This window comes from Anoplolepis gracilipes, chromosome 4 (assembly GCF_047496725.1).
Source record: "Anoplolepis gracilipes chromosome 4, ASM4749672v1, whole genome shotgun sequence".
Taxonomy (NCBI): domain Eukaryota; kingdom Metazoa; phylum Arthropoda; class Insecta; order Hymenoptera; family Formicidae; genus Anoplolepis; species Anoplolepis gracilipes.
Genome location: NC_132973.1, coordinates 2,045,606 through 2,070,470, shown reverse-complemented (window position 1 = coordinate 2,070,470; position 24,865 = coordinate 2,045,606). Strand labels below are relative to the sequence as shown.

At 28.8% G+C, this 24,865-nt stretch overlaps 3 protein-coding genes across 5 annotated transcripts; 1 reads left to right on the top strand and 2 right to left on the bottom strand.

Moving 5' to 3' along the window:
* Positions 1-4,358: 4,358 nt before the first annotated feature.
* Pink (WD40 repeat domain-containing protein pink) lies at positions 4,359-9,173 on the bottom strand. The gene is made up of 6 exons (XM_072891641.1): positions 9,000-9,173; positions 8,341-8,451; positions 7,904-8,137; positions 5,663-7,650; positions 5,085-5,202; positions 4,359-4,680 (listed from the first exon to the last, which is right to left on the bottom strand). The coding sequence occupies exons 1-6, from the start codon at positions 9,093-9,095 to the stop codon at positions 4,429-4,431; spliced, it is 2,799 nt and encodes a 932-aa protein (XP_072747742.1). The 5' UTR covers positions 9,096-9,173; the 3' UTR covers positions 4,359-4,428.
* A 1,822-nt stretch (positions 9,174-10,995) lies between these two features.
* On the top strand, positions 10,996-17,202 carry Cyp301a1 (Probable cytochrome P450 301a1, mitochondrial). Of its 2 annotated transcripts, none has more exons than XM_072890200.1 (10): positions 10,996-11,180; positions 12,362-12,862; positions 13,996-14,112; positions 14,210-14,286; positions 14,711-14,912; positions 15,320-15,482; positions 15,720-15,889; positions 16,038-16,116; positions 16,387-16,587; positions 16,954-17,202. In XM_072890200.1, exons 1-10 carry the CDS (start codon positions 11,158-11,160, stop codon positions 17,059-17,061), a joined length of 1,641 nt encoding a protein of 546 aa, XP_072746301.1. In that variant the 5' UTR covers positions 10,996-11,157; the 3' UTR covers positions 17,062-17,202. The 2 variants fall into 2 exon arrangements, with proteins under 2 accessions (XP_072746301.1, XP_072746302.1); XM_072890201.1 differs by having other exon boundaries at positions 12,371-12,862; positions 16,954-17,201.
* A 145-nt stretch (positions 17,203-17,347) lies between these two features.
* LOC140664759 (probable cytochrome P450 49a1) lies at positions 17,348-24,832 on the bottom strand. Of its 2 annotated transcripts, none has more exons than XM_072890203.1 (11): positions 24,250-24,832; positions 21,363-21,565; positions 20,480-20,726; positions 20,208-20,324; positions 19,975-20,051; positions 19,405-19,600; positions 19,003-19,162; positions 18,755-18,924; positions 18,543-18,621; positions 18,112-18,309; positions 17,348-17,455 (listed from the first exon to the last, which is right to left on the bottom strand). In XM_072890203.1, exons 2-11 carry the CDS (start codon positions 21,553-21,555, stop codon positions 17,348-17,350), a joined length of 1,545 nt encoding a protein of 514 aa, XP_072746304.1. In that variant the 5' UTR covers positions 21,556-21,565; positions 24,250-24,832. The 2 variants fall into 2 exon arrangements, with proteins under 2 accessions (XP_072746304.1, XP_072746303.1); XM_072890202.1 differs by lacking the exon at positions 24,250-24,832 and adding an exon at positions 23,899-23,923.
* Positions 24,833-24,865: the final 33 nt, after the last annotated feature.

Genomic DNA, 24,865 nt, shown 5'->3' with positions numbered 1-24,865 from the left:
AAATTGTTAGTATTCTTCCTATGTTCTAACACATTCCATTTTTAAGAATGAAATTAAATATTCATCTTTTTTGCGAATTTACAAGTAGACTTTAAATAAAATTCTGTTGAATTAACAAATAATTCCAAAGTGCTTGTAGATTCTATGAAAAGAAAGAGAGTAGAGGAACGAAAAATTTTGACAAAGTTTGTCTTAAATGCGTAATTTGAAGTATTTGTATGGAATACAAATATGGGTTTTTTTATCTGTGTAAATTGAGGTTAACACTTTTTGAACAGTATCTTTTTAGTTTAAATGCTCAACTAATCTTTATATAATTTTTTAGAAGAATGAAATTTTATTTATTTTTTTTTTTTTTTTTTATTTCAGGGATGGTCAAATTCCTCAACATGCATATATGTGGAATGAATATTTTGATTGGTATATAATTGATAAATTCTTATATTATGCAATGCATAGAATACATATAGGTTTTTTTTTATCTATGTAAATCGAGATTAACGCTTTTTGAATAGTATCTTTTTAGTTTTTGTGCTCAACTAGTCTTTATATAATTTTCTAGAAGAATGAAATTTTTTTTTTTTTTTTTTTTTTTTTTTAGGAATGGTCAAATTTTGCAACATACACATGTACACGATGAAATTTTTGATGGGTATATGAACGATGGAGAATTCTTATATTATTGCAATGCATGGAGTATATTTTGAAGCTGAAAGTTTTTTTTAAATATCTATTCATATAAAAAAATAAAAATTTTAAGAAAATGTTTGAGGTAAATTGCTCATTCAACATTATTTGAATGTTGCAAAAATCCATTGTAAAATTTTCTTTGAGTTTACGAAAAAATTTGTAATTATTTGCGCATCAAATCTTAATACGTATTTAATAAGAGTCGTAGAAATTTTCTGAAGAGAACTAAAGATTGATTGCGCACACAAAGCGCGATCATATATAATTCTATTCATACTGTTTAATATTATTATATATGCGATAATATTTAGCATGCTATTTAAATGCCACATTAAAGTAGAACACGTTTACTATTTTTCTAGTTGAATCATCCAAGAACGGCTGCTAATTGTTCTAGTCTGATATTGAATTTTAAAGTGCGATGATTTTTTTTTAAATAGAATTACCGTATATTTAAATAGCGTTTACTAATATAAATACGAAAAGTCGTTCTCAAATGCAATATTATTGCAAAGTGACAAGTCTTCATTGATACATTATTGCTTCGTAGAAAGGCATCACATAATTATAAAATGTGATGCAGGTATTTTACAAATATTTTCTGAGAAATTGCGCACAATATATATCAATATTAGAATTTTACATTGTGCTGCCATAAAATGTTTCCACACAAAACCTGTCTGTATTATAATAATTATATGTCGATAACTTTATTAATTTAGAATTCTATTGTTGATGTTTTGTGCGTGATTTTGTATATTGATCACACGAATACAACCGTCCGCATAATTTATTCCTACGCATATTTATCAATTTTTACTTTCTAGAAACTTTATGTGTATGTGCTAAATGCACATTATATGATATTATGCCTCAAGAGAAGTGTTCAACCAAATCGCAGATAGAAACCGCAAACCATTTCGTCGGCGTACTATTAAGTCACTATTGCGATTATTTGTCATACCTTTGATTTCACGTAGCATTTTATTTGCGTAATAATAATCGCTCTCATTTTTGAGAGACAGAGAGAGAGAGAGAGAGAGAGAGAGATAGAGAGAGAAAGAAAGAAAGAAAAAGAGAATAAGGTTGCCTGGGAGAGATATGTATATGGACGTAATAATGGGTAAGTGGAACACAAAAAAAGCAACTCTACATTTATAATTATATTTAATTTTAAGCGTATTATTTTGTGCGTACGTAAAATATGAACGGATATATGCACTTTTTTTCGTGAAAAAATACACTTTTCTATTTAATGTCTTTCATGATAATCTCTAAAAAGAAAGAGAGAAACGACACATATATTTATTTATAAACGATTTAATGTACAATCGCAACTCTCGATTATTTTGCATATTATATTAATACGTTGTCCACTGTGTATGTGTATCATTAGAATATTTTAACGCGTATAACATTAACTTTTCATTTTCTCCGTAATTCGTAAACACAAATTATTATTAAAATAACATTTGACAATTATATATTGACAATATATAAATAACACAATAATGCTAAAATAATTGCACAGCAGAGAGAACAACGTGTTAAAATCATCTTACAAAGTGCTTTCTCTTTATATAATTCGTGATATCATTATAACTGTTTATCAGAAAAATATTATATCGAGAGAAAATGTGTCGATGATCTGTCATCGTCTACATTTTCTCTATTGCCACTATTTAAAGCACAGTATTTTATTTTACGAAAAATTTAATTGGTGTAATTAGTGCTCGATTTAATGGCAATTGATGAATTTATAAAATATCAAAAATGTTAAATATTGCGCGATCTCGATTTTTAGTAAGTATGGAAGCATAGAACTAATAGTTATACATTCCGAGAAGAATGCTTTCTGCTTCCAAAATGTATTGTAAAATTTCTTAGAAACGCGTGGAACTATCCTGATTATTTTAATATCTTGCGATTTATTGTAATTCATTATATATCTCTTATTTCTCTCCACGATATTATGCAAAGACAGACACGCACATTTAATGCAAATCACGTAAGTCATGATACTTTCATGATATCCATTGAAAAAAAAAGATGAAATATCTATTTGTCTACGAACGTACAATCAATATTTCGCTCAAGGTCTCGTAAAGTTGAGATTATATCTTGCTTCAACTAACATATATCTAGAAATGAAAACTCAGAGACAAAGTGTAAGCCACAAATATTTCATCAATATTTTATGTCTGCTCTATAACGTTTTACTTTTTTTATAAGTACTCAGATAGCCAACTGTCTGTGAGGTTGTTATTCTGTTGCCAACAATTCTTGACAGTAATACAATTGTTGGTAACATGACAGCAATATGATTAATCAATATGATTAATCAATATGATTAATCAATATGATTAATCATGCTTGGTTATTTGGGTATATGCAAAATGATTTTATAGACGAAGTATGCGTACAAAGTTAGATTATATAAAAGAGAAACAGTTTCTAGTCAGGAAACGATTTATATGCATATTATTGCAATTTGAACTGTGATACCGATATACAAAAAATAATTTTATTAGTAAATATTTTTTTTCTCTCTAAAATTAATAATTTTATATATATATATATATATATATATATATATATATATATATCTTAAAAAGTGTAATTCCATTTAAATATAAATCTAAAAATAGTAATCTGTCCGATGCTATTGCATTAGGATACATGATATGTTTATAGAAATAGTAATGAAAGTCCAGTTATATCCAGATTTGTAATTTTTTATACGAAATTTATTCCATATAAGGATACATATGTCGACATTTGATTATCTATTTTGAAATCTATCTTAGAAGTCTTGCTATAAGATTTTTAGTTTATAGAAGAGACAATCTACTGCTGAAAAGCATATAAAATATGTTGCAACAATAACATGTGTAGTATTACATTAAAAATCGCATGAATCAATTTAATTATGAATAATTAAGATTTTAAGCTTCCACTTAGTTAAAAATAACATACTTTACAAAGCCAAAGAATTAAGCATGTTAAAGATTAGTTGCAAGTTTTTTATATGTACAATAGATCAATATACAAAATTTACACGTTATATACGTGTAATTAAAATAAATTTTTAAAAAATTATTAAAAAATTTCAATAACGTCGCGAATAAGGTAAGTGACAAGACAAATAATGTAATATTAATGTAAATGTATATAGATGTACATCTGTCCTTTTCCTAATTTCTCGCAAAAGTTTAATAAGCGGCGTCAGGAATCACGCGAGGAAATTTTGATTTTGTATACTGTACACATATACATATCTGACAACTCTTTGTACATGAGAAGCTATAATTAATTGTAAATTGTAAATAATAGCATTATCTTATTGCAAGTAAAAAAAATTTAATAACATACATAAGATCCGGTGATTTTAAAAGATATATGCGCTCTATCGAGGTGACAATAGTATTTTTGTATCATAGCGATTTTGTTCTTACAATTAATTTAAGAAACTTGATTGTGAAAACTCGTTTGTTCAATTTCCAACTGTGATATCTGAATGTACTGAGATAATAAATCCAAGTATATTTGCCAGAGAAAGAGAACTTTAATAAATATATAAGAAAGCGATAGATAATAAATTCAAAAACATATAATTATATATATATATATATATATATATATATATATATATATATATATGAAGAGAGATTTAATTTAAGAAACTTGTACAATGCATGTGTAACGTTTTTTTTATTTGACTCGTATTTACAATATTTGCTAATGAAGATTACATCTAGTGAGCTTTCTCTCTATCATACAATTTACATGATAGGCATGACCGCAACGAAAGATCGCGATTCCATTATTACCTAGTAAAATCGGCGTCTGTAATGATAATGTGCAACACGGGCACATCGACGTTTTAATCTGATGACGCATACCCCAATGATGAGCGCCCGTCCCAAACACATTTTTATTTATCGGTCGCCTTAAATCTTTCTCGAGAGATTTCGTCAGCTGATCGCACACCTGTGGCAATGAAGATTTGTTATTTCTTGATTACATTCTCCCGTGAGTTCCTTAAGCTGCTTAAGAATTAACAAAGTGTATCACATAACTTTGACCACTACTGTTGTAGAATAATTTAATTTTTTTTTTATTTAGAATTATGTAATTTTTTAAAATCCACAAAATCGTCTGTGAAAAATACAAGAATTAGCCACATTTTTTATTAGTAAATTTTTTAAAGGGAAGATAATCGGGAAAGAGAGAGAGAGAGAGAGATTAAATTATGTGATTCACTCTGTATATTCAAATCATGTAAAAGATGTTTAAATTTTCAAGATAATTCTTAGATGTCTTTAGATTTTCATCTTTTGTCTAGAGTCTAGAACTTATTATTTTTATAATAGAAATAGAATAATGAGATTTACCTGTGGCGAGCACATTGTACCGAATTCCGACGATAATTGATTAGTTTTACTGAAATCGATTGATTTCTTCAAACCACGGTGATGCAATATTTTTGTAAATATGATAGACTGGAATATACTATAATGAAATGTCATATAATAATATTAATATTTATGTATACAGCCGTTACATTTAGCTAATTAATTTACTTGTTTTTACAGAGTGCTTTTGACCATAAACACATTATTTCAATTGAATAATTAAAGCAACATTAAAAATTATTTAATCATCTATTATTTACCTTACATATGTAAAATTTATTTTTAAAATGTTTATCTTATTCATTCATATCGTATAATATATATTCACAGTTTTAAAAAAAATACAATTAGATCAAGAACACTCTGTGAAATTTTTTTTACAAGATGATTAAATACAATACGCAAAACGTTTGTTATTCTTTTCTATTAAAAATTTTCTAATAAACAAAAACTTGTTAAGATACTAATGTTAGGATCAAATTACTTTTTCATTATATCCTGCAGATAATATAGACAAATATAAGAGTGTTTTTTGATATTTAGAGATTGTCCAATACCTTCTGTCTAAATTAACATTTGGCATCATGCTCTCCAACTTAATCAGGAACGCTGTAGCCTCGTCTGGTCCCTCTCTCTTCATGATTTCCCAGGCAATACCGCTCCAATCTATGAGTATATTGGAATCAGGTTTTTCAGTTAAAGGCATCGCACAAAACAAACAAGTGCCTTCCTCGATCTCGCTCAGGCACATACTGATACAATTCCATTGTTGTTCGTTCAATGCTGGCAAAAGAAATGACAACACAATCTTGTCCCTTGTCTGAAGGCACTGTCTCAATACGTCGTCTAATGTATTACGTCGCTCGATGCGGATAGCCAGATATTCGCGCCACATGTAAGGTACCTGGTCGCAGATTTTGCTACATTCTTTTGACAGATCAAAGTCTGCGTACCTCTTGATTAAGGATTCGCCGATTGTCAGGAATTTTGGGTCTATTGGCTTATCCATCGGATAGGGATAACCGCAACTACATCTGGCATAGATTGACGAGTTGATCTGAATGAAGGCTCGTGCGAATTGTCGCACAATTAAATCATTGTTGGTGGAGTGAAGCAACTGAACGGAAGCGTTTTCCAAGAAAGTATTATAGTAGTGCAATTCGGCGGCGCGAGTAATTTCGTAAATAAAACTCTGAAGTCCAGGCGAGCTTTTATAGGATTCCTTAATAGTTCTCATCAGCTTGTCCGTTTCTAAAATAATCTCCTCGATTTCTTTTTCCGACATGCTAGGTCTGACGCTATTTGCCAGATCGTAGATCGGTTGCAAGTCAGATTGCACCCTGTGCATTACATTTTGTTGTGGATCATGAACATTTTCGCAATTATCATCTTTGACGTTTCCAAACGCTTCCTCATCTAAATCGAGTACATCCGCTGAAGTCGTTTCAAGTGTACCTTCTCGTGCAAGATTTTCGTGCCGATCTTTTCCAGACATTATTTGCATTTCGGATGAATCTTCGCTAGAAGTTTCGGGAGACTGCAACGCGGACATTGTTTCGCAGCCATAAGTTTTTCTATTTGTGAACCCGTTCTCAGAATGCACGACTACGATTCCGGAATCCAGTTTAGCTGGTCTGTTATTACTACCTTGCAAAAGCGTTATCAATGGCCGCAGCAACGCCAGCGCTTCTTCGTCTCGCGACACCCGCGGCAGATCTTCCACTTCAAACAGCTCGACAATCTCCTTAGTATTGACTTTTAATAATAGCGATCTATATACAAAGCACGCATTTAAACACTCGTTATACCGTTCATGACGATACAATCGCAATATCAGACTATCGAGCGACGATAATGCTAGACAATGAAATTCGCTATCACAGGTCATCAGGTAGATTTGATCGTCCACGACCGCGGTCATGGCGATATTTATATACTCGTTGCTCCACAGTAACACAGTCGCGCTGATAGGATCAACAATATACACGCCGCTATTCGTGTAGGAAAATAAATATCTGCGCGCGATCACGAACAAATGCGAGAAGTTGATGGATTGTGGTGACCATTCGCGCTCCGTCTCTTCATTCTGACTAGATTCTAGAGTGCCATCTGATCGAAATATCACTATCGGGGGAATGGCCAGAGCCTCCTTGAATTGATGCGTCTTCACGACAATCCCATCAGCTGATACTTCCCATAATCTCGAGCCGGGTCGAGCACAAAAGATCTTTGCGTGATTCTCCTCGCCTAGAATGTTGCTGTCATTGTCGGAAATCAAGTTAAATGCGCCACGTGTATCATTAATGTTTTTCTCCTCCTTTTGCAGGTTCAAAGCGATATTCTCATGTATCTTGTAGAAACACGCGCCGAATTCGCCATTTCGCGGTTTGTTGCCTATCTGTTTATATTGCTCTTGCACTGTGTCACAGATGTAACAGCGTGCCAATGTAGAAACTAGGAGCAGAGGCGAGAAGAAGTTTAACTGTACAATGCTAGAATCCAAGTTCATCAGTGTACAGGTCGGCGTTTGAAACATTCCATTAACCTGAAAATTATACAAAAAAATGTATAATGTATTAATTGACATAAATATATAAATACAAATATATAATGCACAAAAATTAAATATCTTTTATGACAGTAATATAAATTATATCACATATTGTAAATATATATATTGTTATATGTTGTATCTATATATAATTGATCTATATATAATTTTATATTATGTTAAATTATTTATATAAAATATTAATCCTTTAGTACACTTTATTTATTATAGAAAGTTATAAACTTACTCCAAATATAGATAATACCATAACAGAAACCTTGCCAGCTGCATCTCCTACGTATATATCAGTGCTATTATTATTCCAACAGAGACAAGTAATTTGTTCGTACATATGTTCCATAGATATAGCTATTAGTTGAGGATTAGATTTCAGTGACATTACACAAACTGCACCACGAGTTGTCGCTAATGCTACATTCTTCTCATCAGGTGATATCGCCACACGCGAAACGACACCCTCCTAATAAAAGACAAGAATTAATTATTAGTATAATATTTAATTAATTTTATATTGCAATGATACATTTGTAACAAAACAAATCTCGTTATTTTAATAATAAACATTTAATTATAATTATTATTTTCAATCACTGTATGCATATATATTAAAGAAGACATAAAATCTTGTTGAATAAATAAATAATGAGTCAAATTGTTATTTACCGATAAGGGTATTATTTGCAAAAATGAACATGGTTCTCTGGAGAATACGTAAACACTGCCACTGGTAGAGCCCAGTATAATGTAACTTGATGATGCGTTGAAACATGTGTACTGTAATTAATATATTAGTATTTTATATATATATATATATATATATATATATATATATATATAATATTAACTAAATATCCTAATGTGATACTAATAAAACAAGTAAAAAATTGAAAGAAAAAAAACAGTTATTTTGACAATTTTATTTTATTCGTATTTATCGTAATTATTCATATTGAAGGAGAATAATTCTATCATAATTATGTAATACTATATAAATATACAATAGGATATATATAAACAATAAGTCAAAAGAGAGATAAATGTGTTTATTTATATTCGTATATATATATAAAAAAATATAAAATCTCGAAAGTAGGTTTATTTAAGAAAAAAATTACTGAAACTAAAAATATACTGTTATACAGTTATTTTTATCGTCCTCTATTATGGACGGCAATAGATTTTTGACGTAAATCAGGTGACAGTTCTAGCACCGCAGTTTGACAGATGTATTATTGTGTACTACGCCTACTAACAATCGGGCTTAACCTCGCTTAATCTTGATGTATTATATGCAAAGAAAATGTTTTATCATAACACCGTACCTTTATTCGTTGGGTCGAGTTGATCGGTCTATACAAAATTGTATTGATTTCCTCACGTTCTGACAGGACGTAAGGAAGGTCCGGTGCGGGATACATCGTACAGCATCTTCCACTACTTGAAGACGCGCGCAATCATCTGTGACCTATGATTGCAACTTGCATTTTCTTGCATTGTCGTCATGGATAGAGTGCGTTCGAAAATCTTACTCGTAGAGTAACATTAAACTGACCAATCAGGATAAAGAAATCTTTGCTCCCTTCGTCTTGATTGGTCAATTAAACGCTATTTACCTTACGCCATAAGTATAGTAGTCATAAAGCTATAAGCTCTATGACAGTATATAGTATATGTGTCGCGCAAATAAGATTTTCAAATCAGGCGAGTTTTTTAATTCATCGAGTGATGAATTGCACGATGTGTAAATGCAACACGTGCTGCATTTGCGTATCATGCGATTGATGAATTAAAAAACTCGCCTTACATCTATACTTTATGATCACTCTCCATTATCACTTTCCTCTTATTATCGTAATTATACATTTCTGGTTCTCAAAATTAACTATATATTAATCCGTGGAATATGCGAGATCTTAAATAAGGTAATATATATATATATGTGATGTATTGTTTTATCGATTATTATAATATAAATACAATATATACATATTTGTTTAAAAATCAAAATTTGAGCAAGATTTTCTAATAAAATTAATAGTGTAGTATTCAAAAAAAAAAAAAAAAATATATATATATATATATATATATATATATAGAATTATGTTTGCTCGCATGCAAAATAATTTCAGGAATTGAGATGAATTTACTATATAATAATAAGACAAGTAATATGATAAAATAAAAGAATTTTAATTATTATACATATACTTTTATAAAATAAAGTTATAATCAAAATTCATTGCTATAATTTATGAAAAATTAAAAAATTTAATTATTCGGAAAAAATTGAAATTAATAGAAATAAGAAAATATAGTTATTAAAACTATTAAAAACTTAATTTTTAGATATTTTTATTAAAAAGAATAATAATATATTTTATTAAAGTAAGAGATATCTTAATTATAATCTCTAAACGATGGACGAAATAATTTTTTTTCTTATAACAATATTTTTACCTAATATTTTTTTTTCTCTTGGCAGAAGATTAATTGATAAGATAATTACAGATGTATATAACTGTTAATTACAGATAATTATATAACATTTTTTAGATTAATCTTGTGATTTTATAATTATATAAATTGGCTGGATTAAGGATATGATTACACATATTTCCGAATTACAGATATTAATATAACATTTAACTTCGATTAAAATTCCAATTAACTGAATTCATAAATTAACTAAATTTATAAATTGACAAGAATTATCTTCAGCAAAATTTCTAATTACATATATGATCGCTCCTTAATTATATCTTTCTTTCCATTCAGAAAAGAAAAAATAAGATTAATATATAATTCTATAGTAATTCTATAGTAATTAACAAAATAATATTAATAAAATGCAAGTATATATTTGGAAATTTATGTTTTTATATTTTTCTTAAGAGAAAGAGAGAGAGAGAGAGAGAGAGAGAGAGAGAGAAAAAGAGAGAGATTTTTAATATTTTATATTTTTATTTTAATCAAGTTCACATGTAGCATATATGTGATATATGAAAACATATGTAATATTATTGTAATATTTATACTTAATGTACAAATCAACCGAATTGATGCAAACACAATATGACACAAAAGGAAATATGTACGTAAAAACTTTTTTTTCTTTAATCTTTAATAACTTTGTTTTGAGGAAAAAGAGTAAAAGAAAATAGAAATGAAAAAGGCCTAAAAGAGAACAAAGCGTTAAACCAGATTTATCCTTGATTTGGGTCAGTTTATAGAGGAAGGGGGCAATTTCATCAATGGGAGGGGAACATTCACGCCTTAGATCGCGTCTAGCGACCTTCTTCTTTGCTGCGAGCGCGCATCGTTTTCAGTAACGGTGCATCCATGAAACGCGTTAGCATTAACAGTCCCTTTTTGCCTTTTATCACTCTAGAAGTTTGTATATGAGTGCAAAAAGACGTCGCTAGTCGACAAAAATTCTAGATCAAATTGCATTTCGATCTTCGTGAAAGGCGAATTTTCACTATGCTACCCTTCGGCGTTACGAGGTGTGCCTATAGACTAAAATTACGAACAGTTGATTTACGGGGGTTGATTGTGCAGATAATTGTGATAATATTGTTTCTATAATTAAAAATGCCATATGAGATTCCGTGGAAAGTGCTGATAATGAAATAAATTGAAATTTTCTTTCTCCCAAGTGATTTCAATGCGTGAAATGCCTTTCGCGTAAGAGTGACTTTCCACAATTTTCTATCATTAATTATGTTTCGCGCCGTAGAAAAGTCGCACATGCAGATCTAATACTTCAGCATGACCGATAGATAATTCTAAATTAATTCTAAATTTTTTAATTCTCTTTCTAAATCTTTTAAGAAATAATTTATAATAACAGATAAATAAGATTTTGTTTGATGAAATAATAAAAAATTTTTTTTTGCATTGTTTAATTCTTGTCTATATGTAAATTTGTTTATGCTAATGTATGGTATTTCAAGTCTCCGGATGTTAAATGACTTTAAATCTAGTCACGCACAAATCTCATTTCTAATGTATGGTATTTCAAGTTCCTGGATATTGAATGACTTTAAATCTAGTCACGCACATATCTCATTTCTATTCAAGATAATTTACCTAATTTTTTGTGTTCTCTTTTCACAAAGAGAATCAATATAATTACAATATAATAACAATATAAAAAGAAATAATGAGATAAAGTAAAAAAAAAGTAACTTAAAATGCGTACGAGACTAGCATATTCAATTATCGAACTGAATTACAATATCTGTGTAAAGCATATTTAATTGAGACTAAGTAATTCATATATCAATTTAAATTACAAAATTTTTAGAATCATTCAATTACTCTAATAAATAAATAAATATATATTTCTTTTATTCCCTCTTTCATATTAAACACGAGATATTTAAATATCTCTTCTTAAATATAAATTAAGATATAAATTAAAATCAAATAAAATATTAACTCTTGTAAAATATCAGATCTTTATTCTTAAAAAATCGATCGCTTGTTAATATTTTCTTTTAATTTCCAAAAGTAGCTTAGTAAAATTTAGTAAAATTAATCGCGCGATAACTATCAAGATATCATCGTACAGTAAAAAAAAATAACTACTGAAGTATTGAAAAAAATTTAAAGATGTTTTACAAGAGTTAATATTTTATTTTATTTTAATTTATATTTGAGAAGAGATATTTAAATAAACTAGGTTTTTTAGAACAAAGCCGCCTTTACGAATCTCCGGGAGACGATGCCGTCTATTGCAACCTCGTGAACCATCACGTCAGAGGATCGTTCTTCGAAGTGATTTATGCAATGGCACGATCGTGTCCGAGTGTCCTAATGTTTCACCATCTCAGACGACGGTTACACCTACATCGCACATCAAATCGTACGACGAAGTGCCAGGCCCGCGACCAATACCGATCCTGGGCAATGCTTGGCGACTGCTGCCGTTGATCGGTCAGTATCAGATCTCGGATGTCGCAAAGATTTCGCAAATGTTCTACGATGACTATGGCAAGATCGTGCGGCTGAGCGGCCTAATTGGACGACCCGATTTGCTTTTCGTTTACGACGCCGACGAGATCGAGAAAGTGTACCGGCAGGAGGGACCGACACCCTTCAGGCCTGCCATGCCCTGTCTGGTACGTTATAAGAGTGTCGTGCGCAAGGACTTCTTCGGCGAGCTGCCTGGCGTCGTTGGCGTGTAAGTAGAATAACAATGAGCTAATAAACTTCAATTTTTTTTGATTTTTTATTCTCGAAGCCAAAAAAATAAGCAATGAACAATGGAGGCTAACAAAACCAAATAAAATTTTCATTAGCTTCTTCAATTGATATGTACTTATAGTTCTTGACATATATGTACGATGATAATAAAATTTTTATAGTTGACCTGACATAAAACTATAAAACAATACGCTACTTGTTGATGGATGAATTTGGTATTAAAAATTATTTTTTAATAAATGCGGATATTTAATAGCTGTACTATGTTTACATGTAATACTGACTTATTTAAAATAAATTGAGGTCAAGGTTGATTTTTAAAATCGAAAGTATCTATATCGAGACTGTATATATAGATATATGAACACACACACACACACACACATATACATACATATAATGTATATATATATATATATATATATATATATATACATTATTTTTTAATATAAATTATATAAATTATATAAATTATTTTTTAATAAATGCGGATATTTAATAGCTGTACTATGTTTACATGTAATACTGACTTATTTAAAATAAATTGAGGTCAAGGTTGATTTTCAAAATCGTAAGTATCTATATCGAGATTGTATATATAGATATATGAACATACACACACACATATACATACATATAATGTATATATAACGCATATATTTATGTATATATATATATATATATACATTATATGTATGTATATGTGTGTGTGTGTGTTCATATATCTATATATACAGTCTCGATATAGATACTTTCGATTTTGAAAATCAACCTTGACCTCAATTTATTTTAAATAAGTCAGTATTACATGTAAACATAGTACAGCTATTAAATATCCGCATTTATTAAAAAATAATTTTTAATACCAAATTCATCCATATATATATATATATATATATATATATATATATATATATATATATATATATATATACATAAATATATGCGTAGAATACGATATAGTCACTTTCGATTTTTTTGATATGTTCTCAATTTTTTTAAGTAGACCAATAACATTTCAGTGAAATATCGATAAATGATTTTGATTGCGGACCTTTCCTGTTTATTTTTAATTTTAAATTGATCACATGCAATTTTTTCTCTCATTAGACACGGCGAGCAATGGAAGGAATTTCGTACGCGCGTCCAAAAACCTGTTCTTCAACCTCAGACTATAAGAAAATATATAGCACCAATCGAAATAGTCACGGGAGATTTCATAAGAAGGTGAGAGAATAGGGAATAAAATCGATATCTTTATTGGCGACTATATGAATGAAGTTTTTTTATCAATTACATACACAATATCTACGATGCGTTGCAGAATCGAGGAAATTCAAGGAGATGACGGCGAACTGCCCGGTGATTTCGACAACGAAATACATAAATGGGCCCTTGAATGTTAGTTTTTATCTTATATATAGTATTGAATTACTTACAATTTCATTGCACATCTTACATAATAAGAAATTCTACACTAATAATGAGTTTTTTAAATTATATGTAAAATTAAAATTACATATTTTTTTATTCACGCATTGATTTTTTATCTATGCAATTTTTTATATACACACGATATTTTGATATTGTGTTTTCTCTTTTCCATTTGTTTTCAGGATGTGTATACTTAGTCATATGCTGATTTCTAATGTTTCACATTTTACGTGAAAGAGCATCCAGTCTATTACTAAGAAAAAAATTTATCTAAAAGCCTCTCTCTTACTTACTGGGGAAAACCTGAGTTTCTCAAGAACGCATTCTTAAACGTACATGACGCTTACGATGGTATTTGCTACATACTATGAATTAAACATTTGTTGTACAGGTATAGGTCGTGTGGCACTCGACGTCAGACTCGGATGTTTAGGCGAGGCATTGTCTCCGGATTCTGAACCGCAAAAAATAATTGATGCCGCCAAGTTCGCGCTTAGAAATGTGGCCACGCTCGAGCTTAAAGCTCCGTACTGGAGATATATCCCTACGCCCTTATGGAGCCGTTACGTGCGCAATATGAATTACTTCATCGAGTAAGAAGTCCCTACAAAGAGATAGACTGATGAAAAATAAAGAATGGGCAGAGGGTTTTATTCTGGAAAGTTAGATGAATTTTCGACCTGTTTAAAGTTTCGCGAATTACTTTTTCACGAGATCGCCAAGTCGTTAGATCCGTCGTTTTTATTTTTGCGAAGCATAATATTTATTTAGAATTTAGACATGTAAAAACGAAGTTTTTCCTATCCTTTTTTTTCGACACTTTGTCAAGTCACTAACGGCACACATGAGTCTCGAAAAAAATTAGAAATTGCATAAGAGATAATTGAAATCAAATAAGAAACTGTATAAAAACTTTTTTGCAATTTAATTTTATTTACAACTACTTTTAACGAATGATAATAATTTTTATAACAATGATTAATGTTATATTCTATTTCAGGATATGTATGAAGTACATCGACGCCGCGATGGTCAGGCTTAAAAATAAGAAAGCCGTGAACGAGAATGATTTGTCGCTGGTGGAACGAATTTTAGCCAAGGAGACCGACCCTAAGATAGCTTATATTTTCGCTCTCGATCTAATATTAGTCGGCATTGATACGGCAAGTAGCGCAAAGTTATAAATTGTAATTACATTATAAAATTATATGGTGCATATTGTAATTCTAATTATGGTGTAATGGCAATTATCATAAATTAAACGCAGCATGATTAGATGTTTAAAGATAAAGCATGTTTCTTTTCATTGTATGTTATTATAAATTAAATGTGTATAAAGATATTAAATAGTTAAATTAAATATATTACACACAAACACACGTATATATAATAAATTACAGATATCAATGGCGGTGTGTTCAATATTATATCAATTGGCGACTAGACCGGAAGAACAAGAGAAGATACATCAGGAGCTACTGCAGATACTGCCGGATCCTTCTGTTTCTCTCACAACGAGTCATCTGGATCAAGCGATTTATATGAAAGCTTTTATACGCGAGGTGTTTAGGTAATACTAAACGACGTTATTAAACACATTTTGATAATAATTCAATGCTAAATGACAGGACTTTATATTTTCGTCTATGACAATCATCTAGTTACGTTTTAAAAAATAATTAAAAAATGAGAAAGATTTCAGAGCACGGATGTTACAGGGTATATTCCACTGTTATCGGAAACGGCAGAACGTTGCAGAACGACACTGTTATTTGCGGCTATAAAGTTCCAAAAGGAGTATGTGAGATCTCTTTTTTTAACATTTCTCTCTATCGCATTCAATTATATAAAATATTTGTCTACATGTAAAGATCATCGCTATCTTATCATGCACGACACATTTCTGTCAATTCTCTGTCAAAATTTTACATCTGCCTTAAAATAGAGCACTTTTTTGATGCTATTTTTTTATACAATAATACCTTTATAAATAAAAAGTTTTGAGAATATGTATAGTCTCAAAATTTTATTTATCTATACATATATACGTATAAATTGTAATTTTAGGTTCAAGTTGTCTTTCCCACACTTGTCACCGGTAACATGGAAGATTACATCGCAGACTCGAAAACCTTCAAGCCTGCAAGATGGTTGAAGGACGATAACAAAAAATTGCATCCTTTTGCGTCGCTGCCGTACGGTTACGGAGCACGAATGTGTTTGGGCAGGCGATTCGCGGATCTCGAGATGCAAGTTCTTTTAACAAAGGTGCAGCGTGCATTCTACATAGTTTTCTTATTTGATAAGCGCGGCATTTTAACCTGTTAGCCTTGTGTCTTTATAAGGTCAGCTTGTTTTAACTCGAACAATTTAACTCGAACATTTTCACACATCTGATCTAAATTTAATGTATGCAGTTTTTTTTTATTTTGTCATTTAATTATATTTAACATTTAATTTAATAATAATTTTTTGTAATTCAATTTTTTTAAAGTGGACTTTTCTCAATTTTTTAATTTTATTTATACTAACCTATTTAATTAATTGTTTTAAAAAGTTTAATTTTGCATAATTAAAAAAAATTGATATTAACAATTTAAAATAGCGATAATTATAACGATATTATTTTTACAGCTCCTGAGATCATACAAGTTGGAATATCACCACGAGCCGTTAAAATACAAAGTCACCTTTATGTATGCACCCGATGGAGAACTTAAATTCAAAGTAATAAAAAGATAGCTTTTACATTAAGGTTTCCTGTAAGTCTCGCGATATATTGTAAGATAGATTTAAAACAAATAAAGAATGCTAGAACGAAGAAAATATCTCAAAATTTGCATATTAATATTGCTTAATATTGATAAAATATATAGTAAATGGAACACATCTAAAATGATCTATTTATATGTAAAATGTGTTTTAGAAAGAAACATTGGTAATACGTAATATTATATATATTTATTAAAGAGAAAGTTTATAAATATAAACAATTAATATTAATAATATTTTTATTTCTTCTGAAAAATTATCTCTCGATAAATCTCAGTTTCAGTGGTCCTTTCGGTGTGTACATCGGATTGACGTAATATTCCAATTTTTCATAATGATATTCTACTTTATAAAATTGCAGAATCTGAAACAAAGAGAGAAAAAAAATTTTTTTTTTTTAAATAATGTAAATAATATAATAATAAAAATTAACTATTAGATTCTCGAGATAAAATATTTTGTTATTGCATGACAGTTGCTAGAATATATAAATATGGTAATAAAAATTACCTCAACAATTATATCGTAAAATTACAAACCAGCGTGTTCATTTCTAAGGCGATAAAACGTTAATTGGCAAAATTATATTGTATTATCGTAAACAATTCTTGCGACATATGAAATAATTTTTGTATAATTACTCTCGCTGTGCGTAATGCTGTCACGATAAATAAAAAAAATAATTATGCGTAGTGTAAAATTAAAGAAATATTTATACAAAATAAAATTAATTTCCGCCGCTTAAAATTGATAGACAGAAATAATAATTAACTTATGATGCAATTTTTTCATTATTAATTATATAAGAAAAAAATCAATTTTAAATTTATCAGAGAGTCTGTCGATAAAACTAAAATTTTAGCACATACTCTATATGTTCCCAGCCCAATAGATTAGTACTAACAATACTAACAATAAGAAAGTGAAGTCGTTGACTTAAATTAGTGAAAGCGCATGGATTTTTTTTCTATACTTTGCGGTGCCTTCGAGTACCTCCGGCAATTACAGGTCACTTCTTACCTTGCTAATGACGATAATTATTTCGAGCTCGGCAAATCGTCGCCCAAGACACATTCGTCTGCCGTAACCAAAAGGAAGTGACGCGAATCTGTGACGGACTTTATCTTCACCCAACCATCGTTCTGGAAGAAACTCGTGACACCGTGGAAAATACTTCTCCAAGTTGCTAATGACACAGTGTTGAAATACTACATGCACCTGAGAACAATTAACATTCATAAAAAGATGTTATTTTCATTTGTTGATTTATGATGGAAAAAATTCTTCAAATTGTAATTAAGAAATGTAAATAACTTTAAAATCTCAAATCAAATAATAATTTCATTTTATATTGTGATTATACAATTAATATTCGATTTTTTATTGCTTCATTAACACCCAATTGCACTATCTCTGACAAATCTAAGTAAAAAATAATTTTTTTTTCTTACTCCTTTCGGCACGTGATAGCCGCCAATTATAGTGTCCGAAGTCGTACTTCGACCGTTGCCTAAGACAACTGGATACATTCTAATTAAAAATGAAAAATATAAATATTATGATACATAATAACACTTACTCTATTGAGAGAACATGAGTTGTAGTACTATAACTTTATTGCGAAACAAATTTAAAAATGCATATCCACTTAATTTCAACAAACCTTAGAGTTTCTTTAATGCACGCTCTTAAGTATTTTAAATTATCGATATTTATCGCTTCGAGAGATGTGTCTATTTGCGGGAGGACATTGCAGATTTCTTCATACGCCAACATCTGCTTTTCTGGATGTAACGCTAACTGATAAAGCACTGAAGCCACTGTAGTCGAGGTCTGCAAATAATTACCCTCTTTAAATATGTGAATTGTTAAAGGTATAAAGTTATAAAGTGCAGAAAAATATTTACTTACTGTATCAACGCCAACCAAGAACAAATCTAAAGCGAGAATAGAAGCTACTTTTGTATCGCCCTCCAGAGCTAGAACTCTTTCCAAAAGGGACAGTTCTTTGTCCGAATCCATGTTGTTCTTAGCTCTCAACAGAGCACTATCTGTATACTTCGATATTGTACTAATTGTAAAATATAACAAAATGATTTATATAAATAATATAAAAAATAAATAATATACATGTATTTTTATATTATTTATATATTACATTAATTTATATATGTTATTTTTAAAATATATAAATTAATGTAATATAAATAATAATAATAATGAGTCATAATAATTTCGCTATATATAACAATGTAATTAAGAATTTTTTAAAGGAAAGGGACTACGTGTTTCGATTATTGCAATATGTTTTACCTCACAATAGTATCCAAAGAATTTACATATTGTTGCCATGTGGGTGTATTAAAGATTTTCCAAAAAGGTATCTTTAATTCAAGCACGGGCACGTTTTTGAAAAAAGTGATCAACGCATCTATGAGTCTTTGCGTCCCCGCATCCGCGTTGTCATCAAAGCAACCTAAACGCACATCCAACGCGACTCGTGCAATCGCTGGCAACAAAATTATTTATTACATTTATTTATATTCATTTATACATGTATTAAATATCTTATATAAGCTTATATGTATAAGCTCATCTTTATTGTAAAAATTATTGAATTTTTCAAAGATTAATGTCGACATTTTAAAAAAATATTTACTTATATGTAATAGATACATCTTTAGTCAATTACATTTAATAATCGTGGAATCTTATTATTATATAATTTAGAGATTCCATCTTTTCGAAATTTTCTTTATTACAGATTATTTTTTGATCTAAAAAGAAAAACCTTTTTATATACAATTCTTCGAACGATTCAATATTTTTACAAGTGTCATACAAAATTCTTTAAATCTTGTCTACCTCGTCGTACATACTTACATTCTAAGGACCACTTATGCAGCTCGTTGAGAAAGTCATTAGGTACCTCGTGCTTCTTATCTCGTATTTTTGCTATTCTATAAAAAGAAGAAGAGGATAAATGACGTCTGAAGATGACATAAAGATGATTAAGCATTTGTGTCCACAAATAAACGGTGAAAGTTAAACAAGATGCCTTGAAAAAGTACCATTGTTTAAAATGACATTTGTATGAAGCAACAAAATCGGCAAACCTGTGGAGAAATGCTATGCTCGCTTCCTCGATCGCGCCGATATACATCCTCGCGGTCCGCGGCTGCAGCATCACTTGCTGTACCTTGCTCCGAAATTTGTACCAGCTTTCACCGTGACTGCAATATGTAGGAAGGAAAGGAGAATTAAAATCGAAATAGTATAATAGTGTGTGATTATCACTCTTTCATCTGTCCAATAAAAAATTTCGAGTATCCTCGAGTATTGGAATGATGTCAAGTACAGAATTGAATAATTTAATTTAACGGCTTACACGGCAATTACACCGGGATTATCCTGAAAAAAATCTTTCCGCAATACATGTTTATAGTAGTCAAGTGACGGCATCGAAGGTCGATGGGGCATTTTTTCTTCCCTCCGAAAAATGCGCTCGATTTCATCTGCATCGTATACGAATACCATATCCGGTCTACCTAAAAGTCCTTCTATCTTCACGATGTCTCCATATTGATCGTGTAATTTCCTTGATAATTTATCTACTGCCCGTATATCGAAGTCTCCTAAAATAATTTTTTAATTAAATTTTGTGATTTAAGAATATTAATTTTCTTATTTTTGATTCTATACTTTTTATTTTAAAAATCTTAACAACATATTATATTAATTGCAAGCAACAGCTGTTTTGTCACAGATATATCAGTTTGCGCGTATTTAATTAATAAATTTTTTTACAATCATTTTTTTTCAAAATTATGTAATTATACAAATAATGAATGTATTTGTCTATGAAGTATACATGAGAGCTTTTTAATATTTGATTTTTACTATTTGTATACTTAAAATTTTAAATTAAAATGTTTGCCGTCCTAAATAAATTCATTATGCGGAGTAAATCATATTTACAAAGAGTTTCATTAAAGCTATTGATTCTGCTAATGTTACGCAAATAAATTAATATTTACAGATATCAATCGGATTTGCAAAAAAGAAGAGCAATTCAGTTAATTAAAATGTAAACTAAAAATAATTTCATTTCTTTGTTGTTTAAATAAGAAAAAAAAGAAAACTCACACTAAAAGTAAAAGATATTAAGAAAGAATATACTGTAACGTCAAAAGAAGTCTAAATAAACTCTGTAACAAGAACAGTCGGAAATGTGACTTGCTATTTGTTTAGGAGAAATTACTCAGTCGTACCTAAAAATGGGAGAAATCGCCAGGTGTTGCCCAATAAAGGGATCGGCTTAGGTCCTGGAATGTCCGAGTATGGGCGATGTGACAATAACTCTTGTTTCTCAACATCCATGGCTAATGTCGTTTTGTCGCTCTTCATCTCAAATTTGACGAATCGTCGTAAGAATGCCTTTGTGTATTGTCTCAATATAGCCATTTGTAGCCAACTATACAATCAAAATGATTTAATTTTCATGAAATATCTATTCTCACTTAAACTAATATTTCTATATATTTATAATTACACACAATCGAAATTCTAATTACTTTTTACTATCTATTTTTTATTACCCGAAATGGCACGTAAAAATTATCTGAATTTTGACGATGTTTTTTATTGTCAATTGCAAGTAAATTTAAATTTATTTATTTTTAACATACATATAAACTTTTATTTTTGAATTTGTTTTTTAGAATATTTTTAAAAATAGTAAATACCTATATATGCTTATGTTTTTTTTATTTTTTATACGATGTTTATATAAAAATAATCGTATTTTGTATAATTATAGGATAGTTAAAAAAATTGCATGCAATACAAATTTCATTTAAGGAAAATTGATTACATCGACTCGGAACGCATTCTTCGCGTAATATTGTCGCATTTAGATAAAGAATGCATATGAAATTTACATGGGGAAATTCAGCGCAGTAAAATAAGAAAGCGATTCTACATATGGTGAATGTAATACATATGACACAACAGTATGATATAATGCTAATCTTTATGCGGAAATGTCTCATTGTTGGAATGTCTTTGAGTGTAGAAAGTACTAATTTTATGCATTTATGTTTCGTAAAGTAGGCGGATAATCATATTCAATTAAAACTTGAATATAAAAGAAAGAGGAAGAGACATAAAATTCGGATAAACATAGTGACATTTAAACTCCTGAATCTATTTAAAATAAATTTCTTCTTAAAAATGTTGCATATATTAGTACTAATTTGCATGTATCAGTTTTATCTTTAAGAGATCAGCATTTATAATCTTGTATTATCATAATAATATGCATGACATATACGACATTACATAAATGATTATCGTAAAATATTTTTAGAAATGAATGACATTCTCGTAGAACGTAAAATATTAATGTATTATCGAAGATATATAATATTAAAAATATTTATATTATTTTGGAATCTAGAAATAATTTTACAAAAAGCTCATGAAATAAATTATTAATTAATAATTTATATTAATATAATTGATATAAATTAATAACGAAGAAAAAGAGTTTGAAAAGGTAGTTACATTTTTATAAATATATATAAGAAATATCAATAAAAAATAGAGATTTACATCAAATCTTATAGAATCTTATTTTCTATAAAACATGTATAAATATTATTTCGATGTATTAAATAAATATTATTTTCAATCTTATTTTCTCTAAAACATGTATAAATATTATTTTGATGTATTAAATAAATATCAAAGACAGAAATAAAAAAATAGGAAAATAATCGTGGCAATTTTCTTCGAGAGAAATCGTGATACCGGTAGATCAGTAACTGTGACATTCGCAATTCATACGTGCAATGCACTCGTTGCACCGTAAATTGTCACAACTTTCTCATAGATTGTTACAATTACAATTTAGGTACCGTTTAATGACGCGGATCACGAACACGCATTTACATCAGCATATTAATAAAAGCAATTAAAAAGAGCATGTTAATAAGAGCATGTTAATAAGAGCAATTAATAAGAGCGTAAAAAAATAACAGAAACATTAAGATCGAGACGTTTGCGCGATTACAATATAATCAAAAATACATATTATATATATATTTTATATTAAAAAGGATATAAAAAACATATAATACATATATATTTACGGTATATGCGAATCTTTTTTTATATAAAAATATAAAAAAAGAATTATTAAATCATTTGAGTGTATGCTCGAAATTTCGATATAATAAGATAATATAATTTCGTAAAATAATATACAAATATAAAATAATATACAATAAAATAATAAAAGTATAACTTTTTATGAAATACCATCTAATGATCAACTTACTATTATAATTTATGAAAAATAAAACAATATAATTTGAAGAAAATTTGAAAATTAATAAAAAAAAGATAAAACTGATAAAAATCCTAATTCTAAAAAATATAAATTAAAAAATATGTGATACTAAAAAATAAAATTTATAAAATACATAACAAAAAAAAAGATATATTAATTATATAATTACAATTATAACTATAATTAAATATGTAACTATATCAAAAAGTTGACAAAATAATTAAATTTTTTTTCTTCTAAGTAATGAATCACTTTTTAATGTAAACTTTCTTTCCATTTAAATTCAATAAAAAATATTTTTATTTCTAATTATTCTAATAATTCTAATTATAACAAAAAAATATTAATAAAATACAAATATTACACTTAATAATAGATTTAATTATAGATTAAATCAATAAAAGTTTGATTTAATAGCAAATTCGGCACACATGTAATTGACTCTATTCTAGTACTTCTCTGACATAATGCACAATTGTCTTCCTGTAGTCTCAAACTATACTGTCAGAAAAGTCAATACAACATTTTTGCTCTCGTTCAATTTTTTTCGATTGTCCGGTCCGAATATAAATTTATCACTACACTACAGAGCAGTTTTCATTTATTTAACACAACAATCTCAATGCACTAAGAAAACAAGCTCAATCCGAATATATGGCATCGGAAAAGTTCGCACTTTCATCATGAACACTCAATCATGGACACTAATGCATGCGGGTAAATTCATTAAAAATGATTTATTATTATGGACAGCTTTACAATTTGAAATTTAATATTCATAGATTCGATTTTTTGAAGATTCTTACCTTTATGTTGTATACGCGAAAAAATCACAATCTGACTGGAGTTTTGTTGCTTTGCTTAGCACTAAAATACTTTATTGGAGGAAGTTTGAAAGAAAACTACGAGTGGGGGAATAAATGAAATTGGAAAGGGGAAGTGTTTATATGGACTATGTAGTACTATGGGCGCAGCCAGATCTTTTTGGAGAGAGGGGAGCTAGATGAATATGTCTCTATATCTTTGGAGATTATCATTTATTTTTTTATTGAAAGTTATGTACAAAATTTTTTCATGGAATTTTTAGTTATTAATTTGAAGTCTTGGAAGGGAAAGAGCTCAAGCCTATGCCATTAACTATAGAATAAAGCCACAAGCATTTAAAAAAAGAACGAATAAAATGCACAAACTGAATGCATTGCGAAAGTAAGCTCAATCCAAATAGAATGGAATAAAGACAAAAGATATTAAAAAAGAAAAAGAATAGAATGCATACGTTTTATAATTGATTCACTTTAAATAAAATAATTCAGTATACATAAAATAAGAATTAAGATGTAAAAGTTTAAATAATAAAAAAATTTTTTTTAATTTAAAAAATTTTTCATTGTTAAATGATTTTTTAAGTTTATTTCATATTCA

Excerpts from the sequence above, each read along its gene's own strand:
- Pink (XM_072891641.1), bottom strand. The coding sequence starts at position 9,095 with ATGTATCCCGCACCGGACCTTCCTTACGTCCTGTCAGAACGTGAGGAA. Across the intron at positions 8,452-8,999 it reads ACTCGACCCAACGAATAAAG|TACACATGTTTCAACGCATC; the intron begins GTACGGTGTTAT and ends TATTAATTACAG. Across the intron at positions 7,651-7,903 it reads TGGTATTATCTATATTTGGA|GTTAATGGAATGTTTCAAAC; the intron begins GTAAGTTTATAA and ends TATAATTTTCAG.
- Cyp301a1 (XM_072890200.1), top strand. The coding sequence starts at position 11,158 with ATGCTACCCTTCGGCGTTACGAG. Across the intron at positions 15,483-15,719 it reads TATTAGTCGGCATTGATACG|ATATCAATGGCGGTGTGTTC; the intron begins GCAAGTAGCGCA and ends AATAAATTACAG. Across the intron at positions 16,588-16,953 it reads TGCAAGTTCTTTTAACAAAG|CTCCTGAGATCATACAAGTT; the intron begins GTGCAGCGTGCA and ends TTATTTTTACAG.
- LOC140664759 (XM_072890202.1), bottom strand. Across the intron at positions 20,727-21,362 it reads GCGATTTCTCCCATTTTTAG|GAGACTTCGATATACGGGCA; the intron begins GTACGACTGAGT and ends AAATTATTTTAG. Across the intron at positions 19,163-19,404 it reads TCTTTGGATACTATTGTGAG|TACAATATCGAAGTATACAG; the intron begins GTAAAACATATT and ends TTTTACAATTAG.